At 33.7% G+C, this 22,696-nt stretch overlaps 1 protein-coding gene across 1 annotated transcript; it reads right to left on the bottom strand.

The window, feature by feature from the left end:
* Nucleotides 1–1,443: 1,443 nt before the first annotated feature.
* Nucleotides 1,444–20,704, bottom strand: XKR9 (XK related 9). Its single transcript, XM_054590047.1, has 3 exons — nt 20,433–20,704; nt 5,431–5,651; nt 1,444–2,072 (listed from the first exon to the last, which is right to left on the bottom strand). The coding sequence occupies exons 1-3, from the start codon at nt 20,702–20,704 to the stop codon at nt 1,444–1,446; spliced, it is 1,122 nt and encodes a 373-aa protein (XP_054446022.1).
* Between the last annotated feature and the right edge of the window lie 1,992 nt (nt 20,705–22,696).

Below are 22,696 nucleotides of genomic sequence, written 5' to 3'. Positions count from 1 at the left end.
ATGTCATTGGAATCTTGATAGGAATTGCATTGATTCTATAGATTGCTTTGGGTAGGTATCATGGACATTTCAATGATGTTAATTCTTCCTATCCATGAACACTGTATGTGCTTCCACTTATCTGTATCTTCAATTTCTCTCTTCAGTGTCTTATAATTTTCCAAATACAGGTCTTTTACATCCTTGGTTATAATTATTCCTAGATATTTTATTCTTTTTGAAGCAATTGTGAATGGGATTATCTTCTTAATTTCCCTGTTAGTTCTTATTGGCATATATATATGACTGAATGCCATAGGGAAAATAAATAAAAGTAAATTAATTAGATATTAAACATTCATTTTAAGAACTTGCTAACTAGCCAAGCATCTGACCAGAATCTACCCATTAGTTTCTTGGCTATAAATCAATGGAAAAATGTTTACTGAATAGAATGACTATTCAAACCAGGTTTGTGTGGGGCATTTAATAGTCAAGCTCGTTAGTAGATGTATATAGTTTTATAATCATTTTTTCCATTACACAAATTGCTACTTCGTATATTCACTATAGTATTATTCACAATAGCCAGGAGGCTGAAGCAACTCACTGATGGATAAATAGAGAAAATGTGGCATATACATACAATAGAATATTATTCAGCCTTAAAGAAGAAGATAATCCTGTCACATGCTATAATATATGTGAATCTTGAGAACATGATGCTAAGTGAAATAAGCCAGTCACAGAAAGACAAATTCTGTATGATTCCACTTACATATGGTATCTAAAGTAGTGAAATTCATAGAAACAAAAAACAGAATTGTGATTGCCAGGGGCTGAAAAGAGAGGGAAATGGAAAGTTGTTGTTCAGTGGGAACGGGGTCTCAATTTTATAAGTTGTAAAAGTTACAGAGACGCACAACAAGGTGAATATAATTAGCAATGCTGAACTATACAGTAAAAAAATGGTTAAAAATGGTAAATTTTATGTTTTTTTCCCTCTTCCCTCCTTTCCCTTTTCCTCAATTCAGTCTGTTCCCAACTCAATATATGCACTGAATCAAGGATCATACAAGAGAGAGGAATGAGTGTTCTGCTTACTTCTTCCGTTTGCAGTTCTTCAAAACAGATACCTTAGTTTTACTTCAGAAAAATGGGCAGAATGTTGAAGGAAAGGTCAATTCCAGCCTTCTAATTATGGGAACTAGACCATTTTTTCCAATTCAGGCTCAAAATGACTACTCTGCCAGACAACAGGCAAATATATCTAAGTTCTGAAGATTTTTCAAAACCAAATGAGAAGTTAATTTAAATAATAAAAATATTAATATACTCACATTCATAAATAATGTGCCATAACTTATCTCAAAGCAAAACTAAGAAACAACACACATAAACAAACATTTTCTTTACTAATCAATGAAACAAAAAATAAGAAAATATGTCTCATAAATGAATAGCTTATTCCATTAGGAAATACTTCATTCTACAATCTATTTGCACTGGTTTTCCATCAATTTCATCAGGTTTCATTTCTTTACTTCTCTTTGGGTGCAAAGTACCATAGTAAACAATTAGAAAAATAATTCCAAGGAGAAAAGTAAGAGCTATAACAACACTGATAGATATAAAATAGTCTGAATTAAAAATGGAAAGTGGGCACAGCCACAACACAATCAATATCCCCAATGTCACCAGTACCCTTACAATATAATAACAAGACATTGGACATTTGGTATTCTGTCCCTTAATATTAAAAAAAGTAAAAAGAAGGATAAATCCAACAACAATCCTGTATAAGAACTCCATACTCATAGAAACACAAAACTGAGTTTGGTTTTTAAATGCCCACAATATACCTAAAAACCAAAGAAATAACAACAAACATAAAGCAATGTTAACATTTAAGAAAAAAAGAAGTACAATACTCAGCATCCAAGATAATAATGTAAACAACTTATAAAAGAGATATGTGAGTTTGGGACAGAGACCATTAAGGAGATTTTTATCAGGCAAGGATTTTCTTAAAGCTACTTGAAAATCAACAGTCGCCCAAGAAATAGCACAGCAAGAGACCATGATGGCTGCATCTATAAAACAAACAAAAAAAATGTTTAAAGGTATATTGTTAAAGCAATAATAATAGCAATATTAAATTACTATATGCCATACATGCTTATCTATATTTACACACACCCAAAAACACATGCCAGGCACTTTATATACTCATCTCATCCAATTCTTTGAGATATATATTAGTATTCTCATATTACATATGAAGAATTAATGCTTGGAAAATATATATTACTTGATCCAAGTCATACAGCTAGCAAGCTGCAGACAGTTGAGATTTGAATTTAAATCTGCCTGAGTCCAAAGTTAGTGTACTTAACCAATGCATTAGATGGATTTACAAGATTCTAAATAAATTGTACAAGTTTTAGACACTTTTTTTTCTTTTTGAGCAACTGGTATAATGAAAACTACATCCTCTCGAAATTCTCTGAGACACTACAGTTATAGTCTTAGCTATTCCAGTCTTTTTAGCTTTGGCCCTGGGCATGTATCTAATTCCCTAAGAGAGCATCGAGAAAGAGAGGGAGGGGAGGGGGAAAATTTAACATAAGTGTGAGCTGAGTAGCAACAAGCTCAATTTTCCATATCTTTAAGATGACGGATCAAACAAATATGTTCTAAAAAAAACTTACAAATTTCTACAGGTTTGACATCATTATCCCATTTTTCCCCCAACAAATAACAAGAATAAATTCATTACTACTTTAGAAAGGCATGGTCATTAATCCCACTGCCAAAACTGACACTTTTCTAAAGCTAAATATATCCAGACTATGCCTATATTGACCAATGTGACTGTATTTTGACAAAGGGCCATGAAAAAGTAATTAATCCAGCTTTATGGATTAAAATTTTCTACCAGACATCCCTCCCTTGTGAGGACCCTGAGTTTTGTTTTCAGTCGTTCAACACTCTGGGAAGCCAGCAAAACTGAATCTGCTGTTTATAAGGTTCTGTACAAACCTCAGGGTATAATTGCCTTCAGAATCCCACTTAACCCTTCTGAGTTCCCACTGTAATGCATATTGTGGCCTGTTATATCAGATTGTATTATTCAGGCTTTTGAAAATATTTATCCAATAGTTGTAGATATTTTCAGAGAGAGGGTTGATTCAAATAATTTAGCCTGTCAGTGGTAAAGTTGATTTGAATAACTTAAGTTTTTCATCTGTTTTCCATCTTCTAAACAGTTGTCGATTCTTTTAAATTCTTTTCGTTGTTGTTTAATTACAGTTGTCCCCATTTTTCCCTATTGCTCTCCCCTGTCCTGCCCACCCTTGCTCCCATATTCAAGTTGTTGATATTTCTAATCTGCTATTCTACTCTGCATTCTCTTTTTTCTTGTGGATTCATATTATTTTTATTCCTTCATTCTCCTTATTAGTGTGATTTCAGGAAAGAGCAAAGATAAAAGAATATGTTCAGTCTTCTGAAGTACTTCTACATGTAGCCTTTTTTTTTTAAAACGTTTTGAGTTATTCTTCCTGGTTGTCAAAACAATACATGGTTACTGTAGAAAATTTAGAAATTCAAATGAGCATAGAGAAGATTAAATCAATATATTCATAATCCCACTACTCATAAGCAATCATACTTAACATTTTTCATATTTTCTTCTATACATTGTTCTGTATAATAATTTCTTTGTATCCTTAAAAGTATGCTGATAGAAACTTCTAAAACTGCTTTTTTTTGCCTGAATTTTATTTTAGAATTACTTTCCTATGTCATTAAAAGTTATTACTATTTCCACTGGCTACATAATTTTTTATAGTAACAGTGTACAGTAACTTATTTACCAATTCTTCTATTGTTAGATAATTAGATTATTTCTCATTTTTTGCTATTTTTAACTAATACATCAACATCTTACTTCCAGGAGAAACTATGAATGAAGGTAGAACCTTTCAAATATGAAAATAACAGTTACTGGATCCCATTGCTGATTTGGATGCTATGAACTATTTGAAATCACCAGTAAATCTATCATTAAGACAGGCTATAAACTGAAATGTTGAATTTCTAGCTTCAGTAACTGTATGACACAGAACACCTAAGTCCCAACCCACAAATTATTTGCATTGCAAGGAAAAAGAGGTCTCATATATAGTACATTCATTTCAGTGTCTTACTAACAACCAGAGTAAAAATAATAATATTAGAAAAGGCTACAGTCTAGAGGATTATGGAAAATTAGGAACAGAAAGACTATTTAGGGGAATGAACTGATCTCACAGGTGAGTCTCACATAGCGCAACTCCAGGAAAAATGACAATCTGGTCCTCTCTGATGAATCCAAGTCCACATGCAACCTTAGTCATTAATGAAAACTGAAACTATTATTTAGCAAAAAAAAAAAAGTTTCTTAGCATCTCGAATTAAACACCTATTAAAAGTTTTTTAATGGAAATATCAAACTGTCCTTTAAAAATGAGTATCTTACCCTAATGAGATATACTGTAAAAGAACAACATATTGGCCAGTTTTCATGACTTCTGTAGCATTTTCACTTTCATCTAATGATTCCAATTCTAGAAATATACCCTATGGATATACTTCAAGCATGCAAAATGACCCACACCTAAGATTATTCATTGCAGCATTTTTGCAATAGTAATATATTAGAAACAACCTAAATTAACATAAAAAGGGGCTTGCTAAATAAATCATGGTATATCCATAATTTGTAATATTATGCAGGTAATAAAAATGAATGAGGGAGCTCCTTCTGTACTGCTAGAGACAGATCTCCAAGGTATAATGTTCAATGCAAAAACCAAAGACAGTTTTTATTTTATTTACTTTATTTACTATTTCTGTAAAAGAGGGGGGAGGAAGAGAGAGGGAGAGAATCAGGGGGGAATAGAGAGGGAGAGACAGAGAAACTGACAAAGAGAAAGAATTAATATAGGCTTTTTTAAAACTTTTCTGGAAGAATCATTAAAAACTGACAAGAGTATAAAGGACCCATGGACAAAGCCAAAGTGGGAAAGGATTGAGAGAGGGAAGTGGAGGAGGGGGGCAGGGGGAAATGGTGGCAGGAAGGTAGAGACAAATGTTATCTGAACAATAAAGAAAATAAAAATTTTATAAAATCCCAATCTCTTTTTCCTAGACCCACCAAAAAAAAAAAAAAAAAACCCCACTCACAATAGTTTCCTTTCTGAGCAAAGGAAGAAATGGATGAAGGGGGAGGAAGGCAACATATCTTTATATACTTTTAAATGTTTAAACCATGTACTTCCGTTTAAAAAATAAATAAGTCTATAACCAAAAAACAATTTAAAAATTCTAAAACCTATCAAAGAGTTATGTAGTTAACATAAGATCTCAGTGGCATCCATCTGACAAAGGCTATTAAGAAAGACTTACACTGACTGAAATTTGCTTGACCATGTTCCAGAAAGATATAGAGCTGAAGAACAAGTTGCGGACAGCCTTCCATGTAGGTTTCAAATAGCCTGAGCATACTCAAATCAGTCATTCTATCTATAGCTTCTTTATGTGGATCAATTTGTTCTTCTATGAAGTTATCAGTTTTGTTGCTATATTTGAAAGCCACATGATAACCCTTTTTCAAGGCAAACCAATACCTGTAAAGTAAACATGAACATTTATCTTCAGTAATATACACTTTATAACATGTATGTTAATATACATAGTAATTTTGAAAAAAAGTAACACGTGTTTACAGATTTTTCCCACAAACTTTCTCTATTACAAATTTCTTCTCATGGTTGCTTTATTGAGATTCAGACTCCATAAACTTTTCATTTATTCTCACCCAAGGACATGCTTATTGATTTTAGAGGGGGAGGAAGGTAGAGAGAGGGAGACACACACCAATGTGAGAAACATCGATCAGTTGCTTCTCGTACATGCCCCGACCAGGGACTGAATCTGCAACCTAGGCATGTGCCTTGATGGGGAATAAAACCCACAACCTTTCAGTTTACTGAACAACGCTCTAACCTAGCCACACCAGTCAGGGCAGGACTCCATAAACTCTATTCCACGTTTGATGTGCCATTTTGTGCTAGCACTGTTAAACATACATGATCTCATTTCATCCTCACAATAATTATGTGAGATGAGTATGTATTATTCCCATTTTACAGGTGGGGAAACTAAGGCTGTGAACAGTAAAGTGATTCACTGAGCATTACACAGAGACAGTAAAGGGTAGATGTCAAGTCCAAACTGAGGTCTTATGATTCCTAGTCTTAACCATTACGTTCTGAAATACAAACTGCAATTTTCAATTTGTGCAATTTATCTTATATACAAGACAGATACATGCCCTTATGACAATGTCAATGTTGATGATGAGATTGAGCCTTCTTTCAGTTTAGTCTAGCAAAAAATTACTCAATTTCTGCATGGTGCTATTCTCCTTGACTATTACCATCCTAAAAAATATATAAAATCTCAGACAAAAAATATCTTTGCTCAGGATCTTCTTTTGAAAGAATCTTAAAATGAACATAAGTTATCATCATGCAAATAAAATTAATTTTAAAAGACTGAGACACTCAGAAAAAATCTGAGTCTAGCAATAAAGCAACAAGGATTCTAGCTTGTCAAAGTTTATCAAAACTCTTCATCTAAAGGATGCTCAGCATCACTAGCCATCAGAGAAATGCAGATCAAAACACCATGAGGTACCACCTCACACCGGTCAGAATGGCCATCATAAACAGATCAACAAACAACAGGTGCTGGCGAGGCTGTGGAGAAAAGGGAACCCTAGTACACTGTTGGTGGGAATGCAGACTGGTGCAGCCACTATGGAAAGCAGTGTGGAATTTCCTCAGAAAGCTGAAAATGGAACTGCCTTTTGACCCAGTGATTCCCCTGCTGGGAATATACCCTAAGAACACCAAAACGCCAATACAAAAGAACCTATGCACCCCAATGTTCATAGCAGCACAATTTACAATAGCCAAGTGTTGGAAGCAACCTAAATGCCCATCAGTAGATGATTGTATCAAAAAGTGATGGTACATATACACAATGGAATACTACGCAGCAGAAAGAAAAAAAGAACTACTAAACTTTACGACAGCATGGATGGAACTGGAGAGCATCATGCTAAGCGAAATAAGCCAGGGGGCGAAAGACAAATACCATATGATCTCACCTATAAGCGGAACCTAACCAACAATGCAAAGATGCAAGAAAAATATGACCAGCAACACTGAAAGGAAAAGAAATCAACAGAGACAAGAGGGAAGGGCGGGGGGGCAGGGAAAGGGAAGGGAAGGGGAAAGTCAAGGAACATATAGCAAGGACTCATGGACAAAACCAAAGGGGAAGAGCTGAGGGAGGGAAGGAAGGAGGGGGCAAGGGAAAGTGGTGGGGGGGAGGCAGAGACAAATGTATTTAAAAAGTAAATAAATTTTAAAAAAAACAAAAACAAAAAACTCTTCACCTACACCTCAGTTTCCTCATATATAAAATAAGGGCAGTGGATATACAAGGGTGGGCAAAAATAAGTTTAAATATCCACTTTCATTGGTCATTGGTTAAATTACCAGCCATTATTTCCCAAAAGATAAATCATAAGGATACAAAATAATAACAGTAATAAGACTAATAATACAAATAATATAATTAATAAGTAGAGAATAATACAAGAATAAATTGTTTCATGTACTTAACAACTGTAAACCTACTTTTACCCACCTCTCTATATCCTGTTTCAGCCTGTTCCTTCTATCAGTTTTCCCATTTCAGTAAATGATACTAACATTCACCATGTTGCTCAGACTAAAAACACGGACATAATTTCCAACCCCCTTTTTTTCCTCAGACCCTATAAAAATTTCTCAGCAGGTTCCTTGGTTCAAATATACCTAGATCTAAACATTTATCATTTCCAGTGCTATCAGCCTAGGTTAGGCAGCCAACATCTCTGGACTGAATTACTTCAATAGACTCATAATTGGTCCCTCTGATTCTACTCCTGATTCCTACACATTCTTCTCTCTACACAGCATCTAGACTGAACCTGTTAAAAGTAATTCAGACGTCACTCCTCTGCTCAGAATGTTCCAATGATTTCCATCACTTAGAAGAAAACCCAAAGTCCTTAAGATATATTATAAGGCCCTCCATGACCTGCCACCTGCTCACACTGCCACCACTACCTTTCTATCCAATTCCTCCCACACTTCCAGTACACTCTTCTTGCTATTTCTGCCAACATAAGGGCTTTTGTCCTTGCTACTACTCTCTCTCAACCTCAGTTTTTTACAATTATTACTCGAACTTCATGAAGCCTTGAGATACATGAAGCAAAAACTGTCAAAAGTACAGGAAGAGAAAGATAAATCCAAAATCTTAGTTGAAAATTTTAACACTCATCTCTCAACAATTGGAAGAAAAAAGTAGACCCTCCCCCACAAAAAATCAGTAAAGATATACAAGATTTTAATAATACTGCCAGCCAAACTGCCCTAATTTACTATGTAGAACAGTATCCTCATCAATGGCAGATTACAAGTTCTTTTCAAATATACAAGGAATATTCACCAAGTTAGACTATATGCTGGCCATAAAAAAAGTCTCAAATTTAAGAAGACTAATCATGTAAAATGTTCTCTGACCAAAACAAAATTAAATGAGAAATCAACAAGATATCTAGGAAAATCCCCTAATATTTAGAGATTGAGGAACATGGCCCAGAATAAATATTGCACCCTAGGATATTTGAACATTACTAGGTGACCTTTCTTTAAGGAGCTTTAAATAGAAAAATAGGCAGGAAGGAGGGTTCAAGTATTTACTTCCCATTTAAGAAACTCCATAAAGAAGGGCATAGAGACCTGTGAGAGGAAGGAGACCTATCTCCCATTATACTCTTTTATACAACTTGAACTTCTTTCAACCCTGTAAGTTAAAAGAGGAAAAAATAACTTCCATATTTTAAATATGTAATCCAAATGCCTATCATATATCAATCAAAGGAGAAATCTCCTTTGGCAAAGAGAGAGGTTTTATTACAAGTTATGCATAAAATTGAAATGCAAAAGTGTCATCTAATTTATATTCTGGAAAATGAAACATTCCATTCCAAAGACTCCTGAGAAGAAACAGCATACTTATTAGCAACAGACTCTTATACCTGATAAATAATACATGTTGATATGCATTGTCTTTCATCTACCAACTCAAACTCAATTTACCTATTCTCTAGGGAAATGAATCCATAATTAAGCAAATCTCAAAGTTTTCCATACTTAATCTGAACAAACCCTTCAATAATTTGGCCCATTTTTATGAACTGTTATAATTTTGCTTACTTCTCACTATTTGTATCAGTATTATGCCACTTTCTGCACTAAGAAAATATACAGGAGAAGAAAAAGACAGAAAGAAGAAAGTGTCTTTGTTTACCTACCTGGCATTTTTGCTAATAGCCAACCTAATTCAATTATTCCTTTTCTTTCTTTTAATTGTTAAAATAGGCAAAAAAATTCACATAAGTCAAAAATCAAAAATACGAAGCTATTCAGTGAAAAAAACTAATCCCACTTCTATTACCCAAGCACCCAATTTTCACCCCCACCCCCGACCACAAGAAATCACCATTGCTAGTTTCATGCATACCCTTCTAGAGTCTCTATACGCATATACAAGCAAACATAAACACATTTTCCTTTTTAACACCTTTTTTTACACAGATTGGAGTATATTATACCTGCTGTTTAAACCTTGTCTTTAGACTTAAAAATACATTTTGGAGCTCTTTTCATTTCAGTACATAAGTACTTTATCATTCTTTGTAATAGCTGTGTAGTATTGCCATTGCATACATATACCATAAACTCTATCAACAGACATTCAAATTGTTTCCAATATGTTGTTATTACAAACAATGCTACCATTTAAAAAGGTGTGCATATGTTACTTTACACTTAAACAAGTACTATAAATTCCCAGAAGAAAACCTCTGCCCTAAAGGTACATACATCAGAAATACGGTCAAACTGCTCTCCACCAGGATTGTACCAATCCACACTCCCATCAACAAAGTATGACAGCATGTGTTTTACCATGCCTTACCAAGAGAGTATATCATCACTTGGATTTTTGCCAATCTTGTAAGCGAATAATAATATCTCAGTAAAGTTTCAATTGGCATTTTTATTACAAATGAGGTGAAGCATCTTTCATAGAACTTAAGAGCATTCACATATTCTTTCCTATGAATTATCCTTATTATTGTTCTACTTTTCTATTGGATACATGACTTAAAAAGCTCTTTAAATATTAGAAAACTAGATCTTTGTTATAAGTCACAAATATTTTTCCCTGGTAATGTTGTTTTCCTTTTACCTTTGCTTTTGTTTTTGTTTGTACATTAGGGGAATTTCACTTTTTTATTGGCATGCATTTTTAATACTCAAATATATCATTTTTATATCTTACAGAGTTTATGGTTAGAAAGACTTTCTCCATGCTACCTGATTTGTTTGAAATTTATCCAGCGTCTGATTACCTAGAAGTATAGTCTATAACATTCAATCTTAAACTATCCCAACTCTAAAGTTAATTGAAATCTTTACTGTTTTTTTTCTTTTAACCATTACTCTTCTTATGCTTCATATATTACTTCCTCTTCCTCTTCAGAAGAAATTAGAATCCAAATTTTGTTACATCAAACACTATTCAAAAGAACCTATGCACCCCAATGTTCATAGCAGCACAATTTACAATAGCCAAGTGTTGGAAGCAACCTAAATGCCCATCAGTAGATGATCAAAAAACTATGGTACATTTACACAATGGAACACTATGCAGCAGAAAGAAAAAAAGAACTACTAAACTTCTCACAGTATGGATGGAACTAGAGAGCATCATGCTAAGCGAAATAAGCCAGTCAGCAAAAGACAAATACCATATGATCTCACCTATAAGCAGAACCTAACCAACAATACAAAGATGCAAGGAAAATAAGACCAGCAACACTGAAAGGAAAAGAAATGAACAGAACAAGAGGGATGGGGGGGCGGGGGAAAAGGAAGGGAATGGGAGGGTCGGGGAATGTGTAGCAAGGTCTCATGGACAAAACCAAAGGGGAAGGATTGAGGGAGGGAGGGGGGAGGGGGCAGAAGAAGTGGTGGGGGGAAGGCAGAGACAAATGTATTTGAAAAAATAAGGAAAATAAATTAAATGAAAAAAATATATATAAACTGCAAAATTTTACAATTCTCTTTGTACTCATCTCTATGTTTCCATCAATATACTTCTGAAAATTTCACCCACATCATAGAACAGGCTAAGTTCTTTTCAAGACATGTGCTAGGGCATGGGCTAAGCCTGATCTTCCTATGATGGTTCAATGATAATTTACATAACTTTTTTTCAAATGGCTACCCAGTTGTCCCAACACACCTAACTACTAAACAAAATAATCAATAAGAATATAGAATCTATGTATAACACTATCAACTACACTTTACTAAATATCATTTCTAAATTACTACAACCAACCAACAACTGCAGGAGAACATATGTTTCAGGTACACATGAAATCATAAAGTTGCTAAGCAATAAAACAAGGCTAAATAAATTTCAAGCTTGACATTGTAAGAGTATGTTATCTGACCGTAATAGAATTAATTAGGAATTAATATTAAAATATCTATAAAAGATTCAACTACCTAAAATAAAAAATTTTAAACACAGCCTGACATTTGAGTAAAAGAGAAATCACAAGGAAAACTAAAAAGTATTTTAAACTAATGTATAAAAACATAACATATCAAAATGTCTAGGATACAGTTAATGTAAAGGCTTAGGGAAAATTTATAGTTTAAATGCTTTTATTAGAAAAAAGAGTTAATAGTAATAATGTAACTTCCATAGAAATGACCTAGAAAAAGAGAAGCAAAGTAAACCCTAATTACATAGAAGAAAGGAAATAATAAAGATAAAAGCCTAAATCAGTGCAATAATAGACGAGCAATAGAGAGAAATTAAAAAGCCAAAATTTGGCTCTTTGAAGAGATAAGAGAAATACATGAACTTCAAATAAGATGCTGAAGGGTACAGAGAGGAAGTAAGAGAGGGAGAGAACAAAAAAATGCCAGTATCAGGAACAGAAAAGGTGACATCACTAAAGATCAAAACTATAATAATGGAATATTAGAAACAACTTTATACCAATAAATGAAACTGATGAAATGGAGAGAATCCCTGAAAAATACAATTTACTAACATTGGCACAAGATCATTAGAAAATCTGAATAAATCATCAACAAAACAAACAAGCAAGGAAAATATAACCAGCAACACTGAAAGCAAAAAGAAACTGAAAGCAACAGCAGAGAAGGAGGGAGGGGGTGGTAAACGAGAAAGGAAGGAGAAGGGTCAAATCAAGGAAAATTATATAAAGGACCCATGGGCATAGACAAAGTGGGGAAGGACTGTGGGAGGGAGGTGGGGGAGGGGGCAGGGGAAAGTGGTGGAGGGAAAATGGAGACAAATGTATTTGAACAATAAAAAAAATTTTTAAAAAGAAAGAAAATCTGAATAAATCTATAGTTTCAAAGAAATCACACTTCAAAAATCTACACACAGCATTAACTATCCAGTACACTTTATCAAACATTTAAGGAAGAAAAAACACCAATCTTGTACAAACTCCTTCAGAAACTAAAGCAGAAATACTTGCCAACTTCTGTTAGCAGGCTAGCATAAAACTAATATAAAACCTTTAAGAGATACTAAAAGAACAAAATTATAAAACAATATACCTCATGGACACAAAGATTCTTAATGAAATATTTAAAACTGGAATTCAGCAATGTATAAAAAATAATAATCAATTAAGGTCTACCCCAGGAATGCAAAGTTGGTTTAACAGCATTAAATTAATCAATGAAAGAATGAATCAATGAAAAACCATATGATCATCTTAATAAGTGTAGAAATATTTAACAAAATTCAACATCCATACATAGTAACAAAAAAATTCTCAAGAATATTAAAAGAGGAGGCAATCTCTTTAATTTGATATGAAAAACCTACAGGTAACACCAAACTTCAAGGCAAAATATTCAACACTTTACCCCTGAGATCAGAGCAAATCAAAAATGTCACTCTTATCACTTCTATTTAATATTTTACTGGAAGACTTAGGGAAATGAAGCAAGGTAAAAAATAAAAGAATAAACATTTTAAAGGAGAAAATCAAACTATTCCTATTTGCAAATGACATGATGATTGACACAGAAAATATGAGGAAAACAATCAAAAAACTAATATAAATAATGAGTCCATCAGGTCTGAGAAAATATTATTAAAAGAAATGAATTATATTTCTATTCCATGGAAACAACTGAAAAAAGAAATTTAAAAGGCAATGCCAATTACAGTAGCTGGTAAGCTGGTTCTAATATTTATGTGGAAATGCAAATCCTCTAAAATAGCCAAAACAGTATCAAAAAAAGATCATAACTAACAAATACATGACTTCAAGAATACATGACTTGACTTCTCGTTTCCAGTCTGTCATATAAGGGGCCTTAGGAGTTGTCATTCCTTCCTAACAACAAGTAAAAGTTACACCGAAAAATACAAGGACTTCTTATATCTGACAGAGAAGTAAGGACACAGGGCAAACTGTTTCTCCCCAAATCGGAGATACATACAGACGTATACAACGAATCACAAATAACAGGAGCAGAATGCCCAAAGAAACCCCCTTAGAAGCTAGTACCAGATTAGAAAAACTTGAACTGTAATTGATGAATTGCTGGAAGTAAAGTGTAGACAAGTCTGTTAGTTAAAACTGGAGAAAGGGCCCTGCACTTTTATGAGTTTTATGTCCTGGAGCTCTGACTTTCACAATAAAAATGGGGGAAAAAGGCATCCAGCAGGGTTAAATGAAAGTAACCATTCTGAAATACAGCTTTAGTAGGGATGGGACTGAGAGGCACTTGGTAAGTCTACAGACCCGGGAGAGGCAAAGGCTCACTAAAAGACTGACATCTGCCATAGAACTGTTGTGTTCCTCCCACACTTCACTACCACATTAATAATAGCCTATTTACAGCAGTTCCTTTCAGCCAGTACAGTAAGTCCTCCCTTTCATTAATAGGTTCTTAGCACTGAAGTGAAATGACATATCAAAACTAATCTTCTAGTTGGCTCATTGATATAAACAAGAGTTCATTCCTATGGTATCTCATCAACATTGTAACAAAACAACATTCAGCATAATGGCATTATTTAAGGACCTACCATACATCATGCCCTATTTTCAACAAAAATTACCAGGCATACTGCAAATCATAGTTTGAAGAGACAGATCAAGCATCAAAACAAGAATGAGAAATGGCTAGGATGTTGGATATAAGAGAACATGAATGTAAAACAACTATGGTTAATATGCTAAGGACTATAGTGGAAAAAAATAGACAACATGCAAAAGCAAATGGTTCATGTATGCAGAGAGATGGCAATTCTAAGCAAGAATCAAAAAGATATGCTAGGGATTAAAAACACTATAAAAAATGAAGAATCACTGATAGACTTCTTAGACTGGACACAGCTGAGGAAAGAATCTCTGAGATACAAGGTATCTCAGTGGAAACTTGCAAAACTGAGAAGAGAACAAAGACCAAAAAAAGAAACAGACTACCCAAGGACTGTGTGACAACTACAAAAGGTGTAACACACTTGTAACGGAAAAGAATAACAGGAGGAAAAGAAAAAGGGAAAGCAACAGAAGCCATATTTGAAATGATAACAACTGACAATTTCCCTAAATTAATGTCAGACACCAAACCAGATATCCAGGAAGCTCACAGAACAGCAAAGTAAATGCAAAAAGTATATATATATATATATATATATATATATATATATACACACACACACACACACACACACACACACACGCACACACACACACACACACACACTTAGGCTTATCATATTCAATATGAAGAAAATAAAAGCTGGATTTAAAACCCTTGAAAAATATCAGAGAGAAAAAAACCTTACCCATGGAGGAGAAAAGGTAAGAATCACATCCAACTTATCAGATACCATGCAAGAAAGAAGTGGACTGCAATATTTAAAATACTGAGAGAAATATAGAATTCTGCATCCTACAAAATCATGCTTCAAAAGAAAAGGAGAAGGTCATTAGCAAGATGGAGCAGAGAGTTCCAATGCACATCTCCCCACTCCCAAAAAAACAATGGATAAACAACTACCAGGAGGTGGGTCCCAGATGGCACCACAGGAGGATTCAACCCTTCCAAGGAACACACCAAATATAAATACACATTTAGAGCAATTCCTCCTAAGAGACAATGAAGGGCCAACTGAACAGCTTCTGCATAACAAATGAGAGCGAGTGAGAGAGAAAAAGGGAGAGAAACAGAAACATAGAGAAGGTTGGGGAACTGTGAGAGTTCTCCAGGATCTGAGAAACCTGTGAAAGCCATTGTTTACATTCTCCCTCCACTTAGACAGTGTGGGCAAGAGCTCTACCCAGGTGCTCTGGCTAACCTGCAAGATCACCACAGTGCATTCTGAGCAGCCACCATGTCCTGAGTTTATTCCAATGAGACCAAAAGGGCACCACAGCACACATGTACCAGGCTGCCCAACAACGCCCTCCTCCAGCCACAGACAATTGAATTAACAGGAAGCAGCCACACACATGTGTACACTGGGCCACCCGACCCAACATAGGGGCACAAACATATAAAGCAAAAATTAAAAAATTAACATAGAGAGAAAAATTGACAATATGACAATAGTAAGGGACTTCAATACCCAGCTCATATCAACTGATAAATTATCCAGACAAAAGATAAAGCAGCAAAGGCCTTAAAAGTCACACCAGGCCAAATTCATTCAATAGACATTTATAGAATATTTTATCCAAAAAATGCAGAATACACATTGTTTTCAAGTGCACATGGAACAGTCTCCAAGATATTAGGTCACAAAACAAGTCTCAATAAATTCAAGAAGACTGAAATCATATCAAACATTTTCTTCAACAGCAACATTATGAATTTAGAAAGTTTACAAGAACTGAAAAAAAAACATACAAAGCATGGAGACAAACAACATGCTACTAAACAACCAATGGATCAAAGAGGAAATCAAAAAATACGTAAGACAAATGAAAATGAAAACACAACTCTCCAAAACCTATGGAATGCAGCAAAAGCAGTTGTAAGAAGGACGTTCATGGCTATGCAGGCCTACCTCAAGAAACAAGAAAAATCCCAAATAAACAACCTATCTGTACATTTAAAAGAACTATAATAAGAATAACAAACAAAATCCAAAGTAAGCCCTGACCAGCATTGCTCACTTGGTTCAGTGTTGTCCCATAAAGCAAAAGGTCACCGGTTAGATTCCCAGTCAGGGTACATGCCTGGGTTGTGGGTTCAGTCCCCAGTTGAGGCGAACATGAGAGGCAACTTATCACTGTTTCTCTCATGCATATATGTTTTTCTCTCTTTCTTTCTCCCTCCCTTCCCCTATCTCTAAAAATAAATGAATAAAATCCTCTTTAAAAATTATTTTAAAAATCCAAAGTATAAGAAAGGAAATAATAAACCAAAGCAGAAACAAATGAAAAAAAGACTAAAAAAAAAAAAAATAGAAAAGATCAATGAAACTAAGAGCTTGTTCTTTGAAAGATAAATGAAATTGACAAACCTTTAGACAGACTCATAAAGAAGAAAAGAAAGAGGATCCAAATAAATTAAATAAAAAATGAAAGAGAAATCACAGCTGACAACATAAATATAAAGGACCATTAAAGAATATGACTATTACATGCCAACAAATTGAACCTAGAAGAAATGCACGGATTTATAAAAAGATACAAGCTTTCAAGACTAAATCAGGAAGCACCTCAAGCCATGAATTTAAGTGTAGACTTCATCTTAAAGAAACTCTAGACATCTCCTAAGAATAAAATCAAAGCTTCTACACATGACTCGATGAAGGCCTCACAATTAATTTTTCAAGGGCAATGACCAGAACATAATCATTGATACTAGGAAAACAAGGCAATATGAGCACCCAATAGTCAAAGCAAAGCCAGTAGTAACAAATCTAAAAAAGCTTTGGATATTAAGATTGTAAATGAAACAACTATGCTTACTATGTTTAAAGATATAAATGGCAAGCCTGTAATATCTACAGAGAACAGGGAACTATAAAAAGTGACATAGCAGACTTGAAAGAACTAAATATATAAAACTGTAATAATTAAAATTTAAAACTCAATGGTTAGATATAACATTTTGACCCCAACAAAGTACTAGTAAAATAAAAGTTATGAAAAAATTACACAGAATGTACCATAGTTAAAAAATAAAAATTTAAAATAACTAAAATGTAAAAGTCACATCAGATACAATAAGAGGTCTCTCATTTGCTTTCAGTCCCATAAGGAAAAAGAAAAAACACAGAAATATGGTCAGGGAAATGTTAGAGAGTAATGACTAGAATTGTGCAGAACTGATAGAAGTTTCAAAGAATCACGAGGAGTAGCAAATCCCAAGCAACAGAAATAAATCTATACCTCAATATATCATAATTAAATGTAGAAAACCAAAGATAAAGAGAAAAATCAAATTTAAAATATTTAAATAAAAATAAAATAATATAGCTAAAATGAAGAGAGAGAAATCATAAGAGCAACCAGAGGGGGGAAAACCAAAAAATTTTTAAAAGATTGACACCTAACACATCAAGAGAAACAATGAAAACCAAAGCCAAGAGAGTACAAAACAATGACAGAAAATAATCAAGTAATTATCTAGAATCCTATAGCCACTAAAATATCTCTCAAGAAAGATGAAGAAATAATGATATTTCTAGACAACCAAAAATTGAGAGATGGTTTCACCAACAGGCTCTCAGTAGCAATTCTGGACCTCAGAGAGGCAGAAGAAAAGTGATCCTGAGTAGAAAGTCCAAGATGCAAGAAGCAATAAAAAAAATAAAGAACAAATGTATTTAAAAAGTAAATAAATTAATTAAAAAAAAAAAAGAAACATGAAAAGGATGTAAATGGCTAATAGTTATGGGGGGTGAATTGGAAAAATATATATTTTTTCTTGATATTGTTCTGTGTTGTTTGAAATGCTATTTTTGAAATAAAAATAAAGACATAAACAGCAAAAAAAAAAATAAAGAAAACAGTAAAAATATATGGCTAAGTATAAACAAAATTTAATAAAATTTAAGTATGTAAAACAGAAATAATAACACAAAAATAGGATCTACTAAGACTAAACACAAGAATTAAAATATAAGCAACATAGTACCAATACATGAAATTCAAATGTTTTGAGGTCTTTATATTATTTCTGAAAGCAATAAAGGTTCTGTTCAACTTTACACTTGGAATAATTTAAGACTGCACATTATGGGATAACTCAAGATTGTACTTTATGGACTACGTTTCTATGTAGGATGTAGTATATTGGAGCTCCTTCCAAAACAACTGAAGAAACTGGAAACTAAGCTAATGTTTCTGCACATACTTGTTGCCTGAAGGTACTTGCTGATTCTGTTTGTTGGGAAAAGATGTTAAAAATCCAGATTTTTCCCAGGCAGAGAGCTGTTATTAGAAAACAGAAAAAATAGCAGAGCTTTTAAAGATCTTGTAGGATTGAAGACAAGGACCTCAAAAGTACAGTCAGTTTTTCCCCCAAAACATTTGCCAAATTTTGAAACTATAAGATAAAGGCTAAAGGCTAAGCAGAAAATATTGAAAAAGCAAAGCAGAATTTCTGGCAATCCTGTGGTGCCAGGGAAATAAGGACCAGCAGTATTCAGGACATGGTGAAGGGAGCAAGACCACACCAGGCCCACAATGCCCTAGAAGGCTGCACTCCAGGTGCAAACCAAGAGCAGACGGACCCCTACTATAAATGACGAGAACAGAAAAGGATAATAGTACTATCTGAAGACTCCATAAGTTTTTATATATGTCTAACATTCAATCAAAAAGTATTAGGAATGTCAAAAGACAATGAAAATCAAGGCAATTTTGCCTTTCTTTTATAATACAATTTATGATTTATAACATAATGTCTTGCAGTACTTTCTAGTCATTACTTGAAATGCCAATAAAAATCAATCTGTAGATATGAAAATTTTACATTTATAGAATGGCAAATAACAAAAAATCTACCATATTTCTAACCTCTCTGCAAATTTTATCTTTGTCTAGATATCATAACTACATAATTATCATTATTGCTCATACAGAACATTCATTAAATCTTATTTATTATACATATAGGCTTATCAGCACTAACTTTTACTCCATCCTTTTAAACATTTTCATCTTACTGAGAACATACAGTTTCAAAACTAACTCCCAGTATTAACATCTAATGTACTTTCCAGCTTCCCTAAAATCTGTACTTTTTTCTCACTGCATATTTTGTTTCTCTTACATGTTATAACCTTAACAACTCTACCTTTAAAAAGACAAAGTATGTGAAAAGACTTGGAAAACTATAAATCTCCATGCAAATTTAATGGCATTTATTATTATTATTATTACTAACATGTAAAAAGCCTGATAAAAAGTTAATACTTTCGACTAATCGCCATGAATATGGTGCTTTTTAACAGGATAGAATAAAAAATTAACCTTTATGTAGGCTATTAAAATAGTTCAAATTCCAAATCTAACTGTAACAAAACAGTATGTTATCCTCATGTTTTAAATTTTTCTCTTTCCTTTTAAGATATCTATTTATCTATCTATATTGCTTTTAACAGAATTAAATCCCTTAAGGTAATAATGAAAAAGTCATATGAAATTAGATATACAGAGAATCATGGAATTCTCAGAGCCTATTTACATGCTAGTTTTTCACTAGTAAAATAAGGTTTTGAACATGATTTATAATGCCGTTTTTAGTTCTATGCCTGATTCTGCACCAGTTAACCACATGGCTTCTGCTGAAGTAAATTTTTCACTTAGTTAAATCAATGGTATAGATAACTTAAAAAGTAAGTGTTCTAACAAAGTTGCAAGTAGTAGGCTATATTTGCACTATCAGGCTTAGAATATAAAACAAAAGATCACAAGACACAGAAATGAGTCTTATTCCTTCCCATAAAAGGTGAGTACATATCAGAAAAAAGTAGCTTAATTAGATAAACTAAAACATTCTATTAATAAATCTGGAATTCTGGCAGTACAGCCATGACTCATACAAGTACCAATAATAAGGAGCAAGTAACCTTTGTGCTACATGCAAATAGGGGGACTTTGTACATTTGATGACCTATACAGAAAGGTAGTTCCTATTTGGATAAAAGAAAAATAGCATTTATGATCAAAAGTGTATGCTCACCTTGTAAAAATTCCTCCTTGCAAGAAGTGAAGTAGAAGAAAATAATGCTGGCTCTCTTGGCCTGCTTTCTTCAAATCGGTCTTGAACCAAGAATAACTAAAACACTGGACCACAAGGGTTCCAAAGAGCATAAAGCTTACTGTTAAAACACCAAAAACATATTGTTCTTCATGGAAAAACCTAACGGATACCCAGATGTCCACAATTAAATCAGTTATATAGATTATAATGCCAAGAACTGACATCATAAAATTAAATTTAGTATATTTCATTATGAATCACTACAGCTCTTAGTTGTCTTTCTTCTCTTACACAAAAAGAAAAAGAACAAATATTAGTGCATCCTTTAGCATAGCACCAAGTTTTATTTTCTACTCCCTAAATCTATTTAGGAGAATAAATACTATGAAATTGGAACACTAAAATCAAAGTGACTAATTTTAATTTTCTTTTCTAAATCTCTAATGTAGTTTCAATGTTGCAAGGCTTTACTCAATCTTGTTTCACAATGATCTTCATTGCAGATGACAACACCTAAAATAAAACATATATATATATATATAAGATTCTAAAACTCTTGAGTATAATATTCATAAACCCTAGACTGAGCTTTGAATTTATCAAAGCTCTGTTTTTAGAAAAAAAAAATACATTACTACTAAATATAGTTCTTACAATAACGTTGGGAAAGTAAAGTCTCAGCAACATACTAACAAGTTGACAACTTCCTCTCAGCCTATTTACCTTTTAAAAAGCTTACCCTAGCTCTCTCTGCTCTCTGCATGAGAAGATAACTATCTGCAAACCAAGAAGTGGGCGCTTTCCAGACACTGGGTCTGCTGGCACCTTGATCTTGGACTTCCTGCCTCCAAAACTAAGTTTCTTCTCAGACATGCTTCTCCTGGAAAAGGCTTCTGTACTCTAAATCACATCTACTTGCCAAACAGAGAGCCTGAAACTCAGTAGAGATGGATTCTTCCAGGTTAAACACTGCCCTCTATTAAAATACAGGTATCTTCTAATACAAGTCACACATGACTATAAATTAGCAGCACTTGTAATTTTTCAAATCAGTAACTATCAAAGTCCTGAAGGAATGCAATAGATAAGTGGTCTCCAAACACTTTTGTTCTTTTTTATTCTTCCCTGAAGACATTTTTTATTGCTTTTACAGGAAGGGAGAGAGACATATTGATGTGAGAGAAAAACATCAATTGGTTGCCTTCTGTACAGGACCCAACTGGCCTTTTGTGCTACAGGACAATGCTCCAACCGAGCCACAGAGTCTAGGACTCCAAACACTTTTGATTATACATCTTTATTAGTAACAAACTTTGATGCCCTGGCTGGTGTGGCTCAGTGGTTTCAGTGCTAGCCTGCAAACTGAGAGGTTGCAGGTTTGATTCCCAGTCAGGGCATATGCCTGAGTTTCAGGCCAGGCCCCTAGTTGGGGGCATGCAAGAGGCAATCAATCAATGCATCTCGCAACATCAAAGTTTCTCTCCCTCTCTTTCTCCTCCCTTTCCCTCTCTAAAAATGAATAAACAAAATTTTTTAAAAAATAAATTTTGAGCCATGTCTACAATATATGTATGTGGGTGTATGTACTGTTAATCCATGCATTTTATATAGGATTTTTATATACATTTAAAAATAATGAAATTAAAGAAACTTAACTACTCACAAAGATATTTACAATAGGACCATTTATAGTAGCAAAAATTTGGAAACATTCTAAATGTGTCAGCATAAGGAATTGGTAAAGTAAATAATGGTAGATTCATAAAATGAAATATCCCAAAGCTGCTAAAAATATATTTAACAGGTACAATAGCTATGAAAAGATTTAATATGCTTTTGATCCATCAGTTCCATCTAGGAATCAAGCTTAGGGAATATTCACAAATGTGTACAAAGATACACATGCTCTTTGCAGAACTTTTTTTATAATTATATTTTATTAATCATGTTATCATGTTATTACAGTTGCCTCAATTTTTCCTTTACCACCCCTCCACCCAGCAGCCCCACTCTCTCAAGCAATCATCCTACAATTGTTCATGTCCAGAGGTCATGCATATCAGTTCTTTAGCTACTCCATTTCCTATACTGTACTTTTTACATCCATATTACTATTCTGTAACTATCTACTTGTATTTCTTAATCCCCTCACCTCTTCACCTATTTCCCCACATGTCCCTCCCATCTGGAAACCATCAAAATGCTCTCCATATCCATGATTCTGTCTCTGTTCTTCTTATCTT

The sequence above is a fragment of the Pteronotus mesoamericanus genome, unplaced genomic scaffold, assembly GCF_021234165.1.
Source record: "Pteronotus mesoamericanus isolate MK-2021 breed Mesoamerican mustached bat unplaced genomic scaffold, CSHL_Meso_final scaffold_174, whole genome shotgun sequence".
NCBI lineage: Eukaryota > Metazoa > Chordata > Mammalia > Chiroptera > Mormoopidae > Pteronotus > Pteronotus mesoamericanus.
The sequence above is the reverse complement of the archived record's forward strand: the minus strand, read 5'-3'. Positions and strand labels throughout refer to the sequence as shown.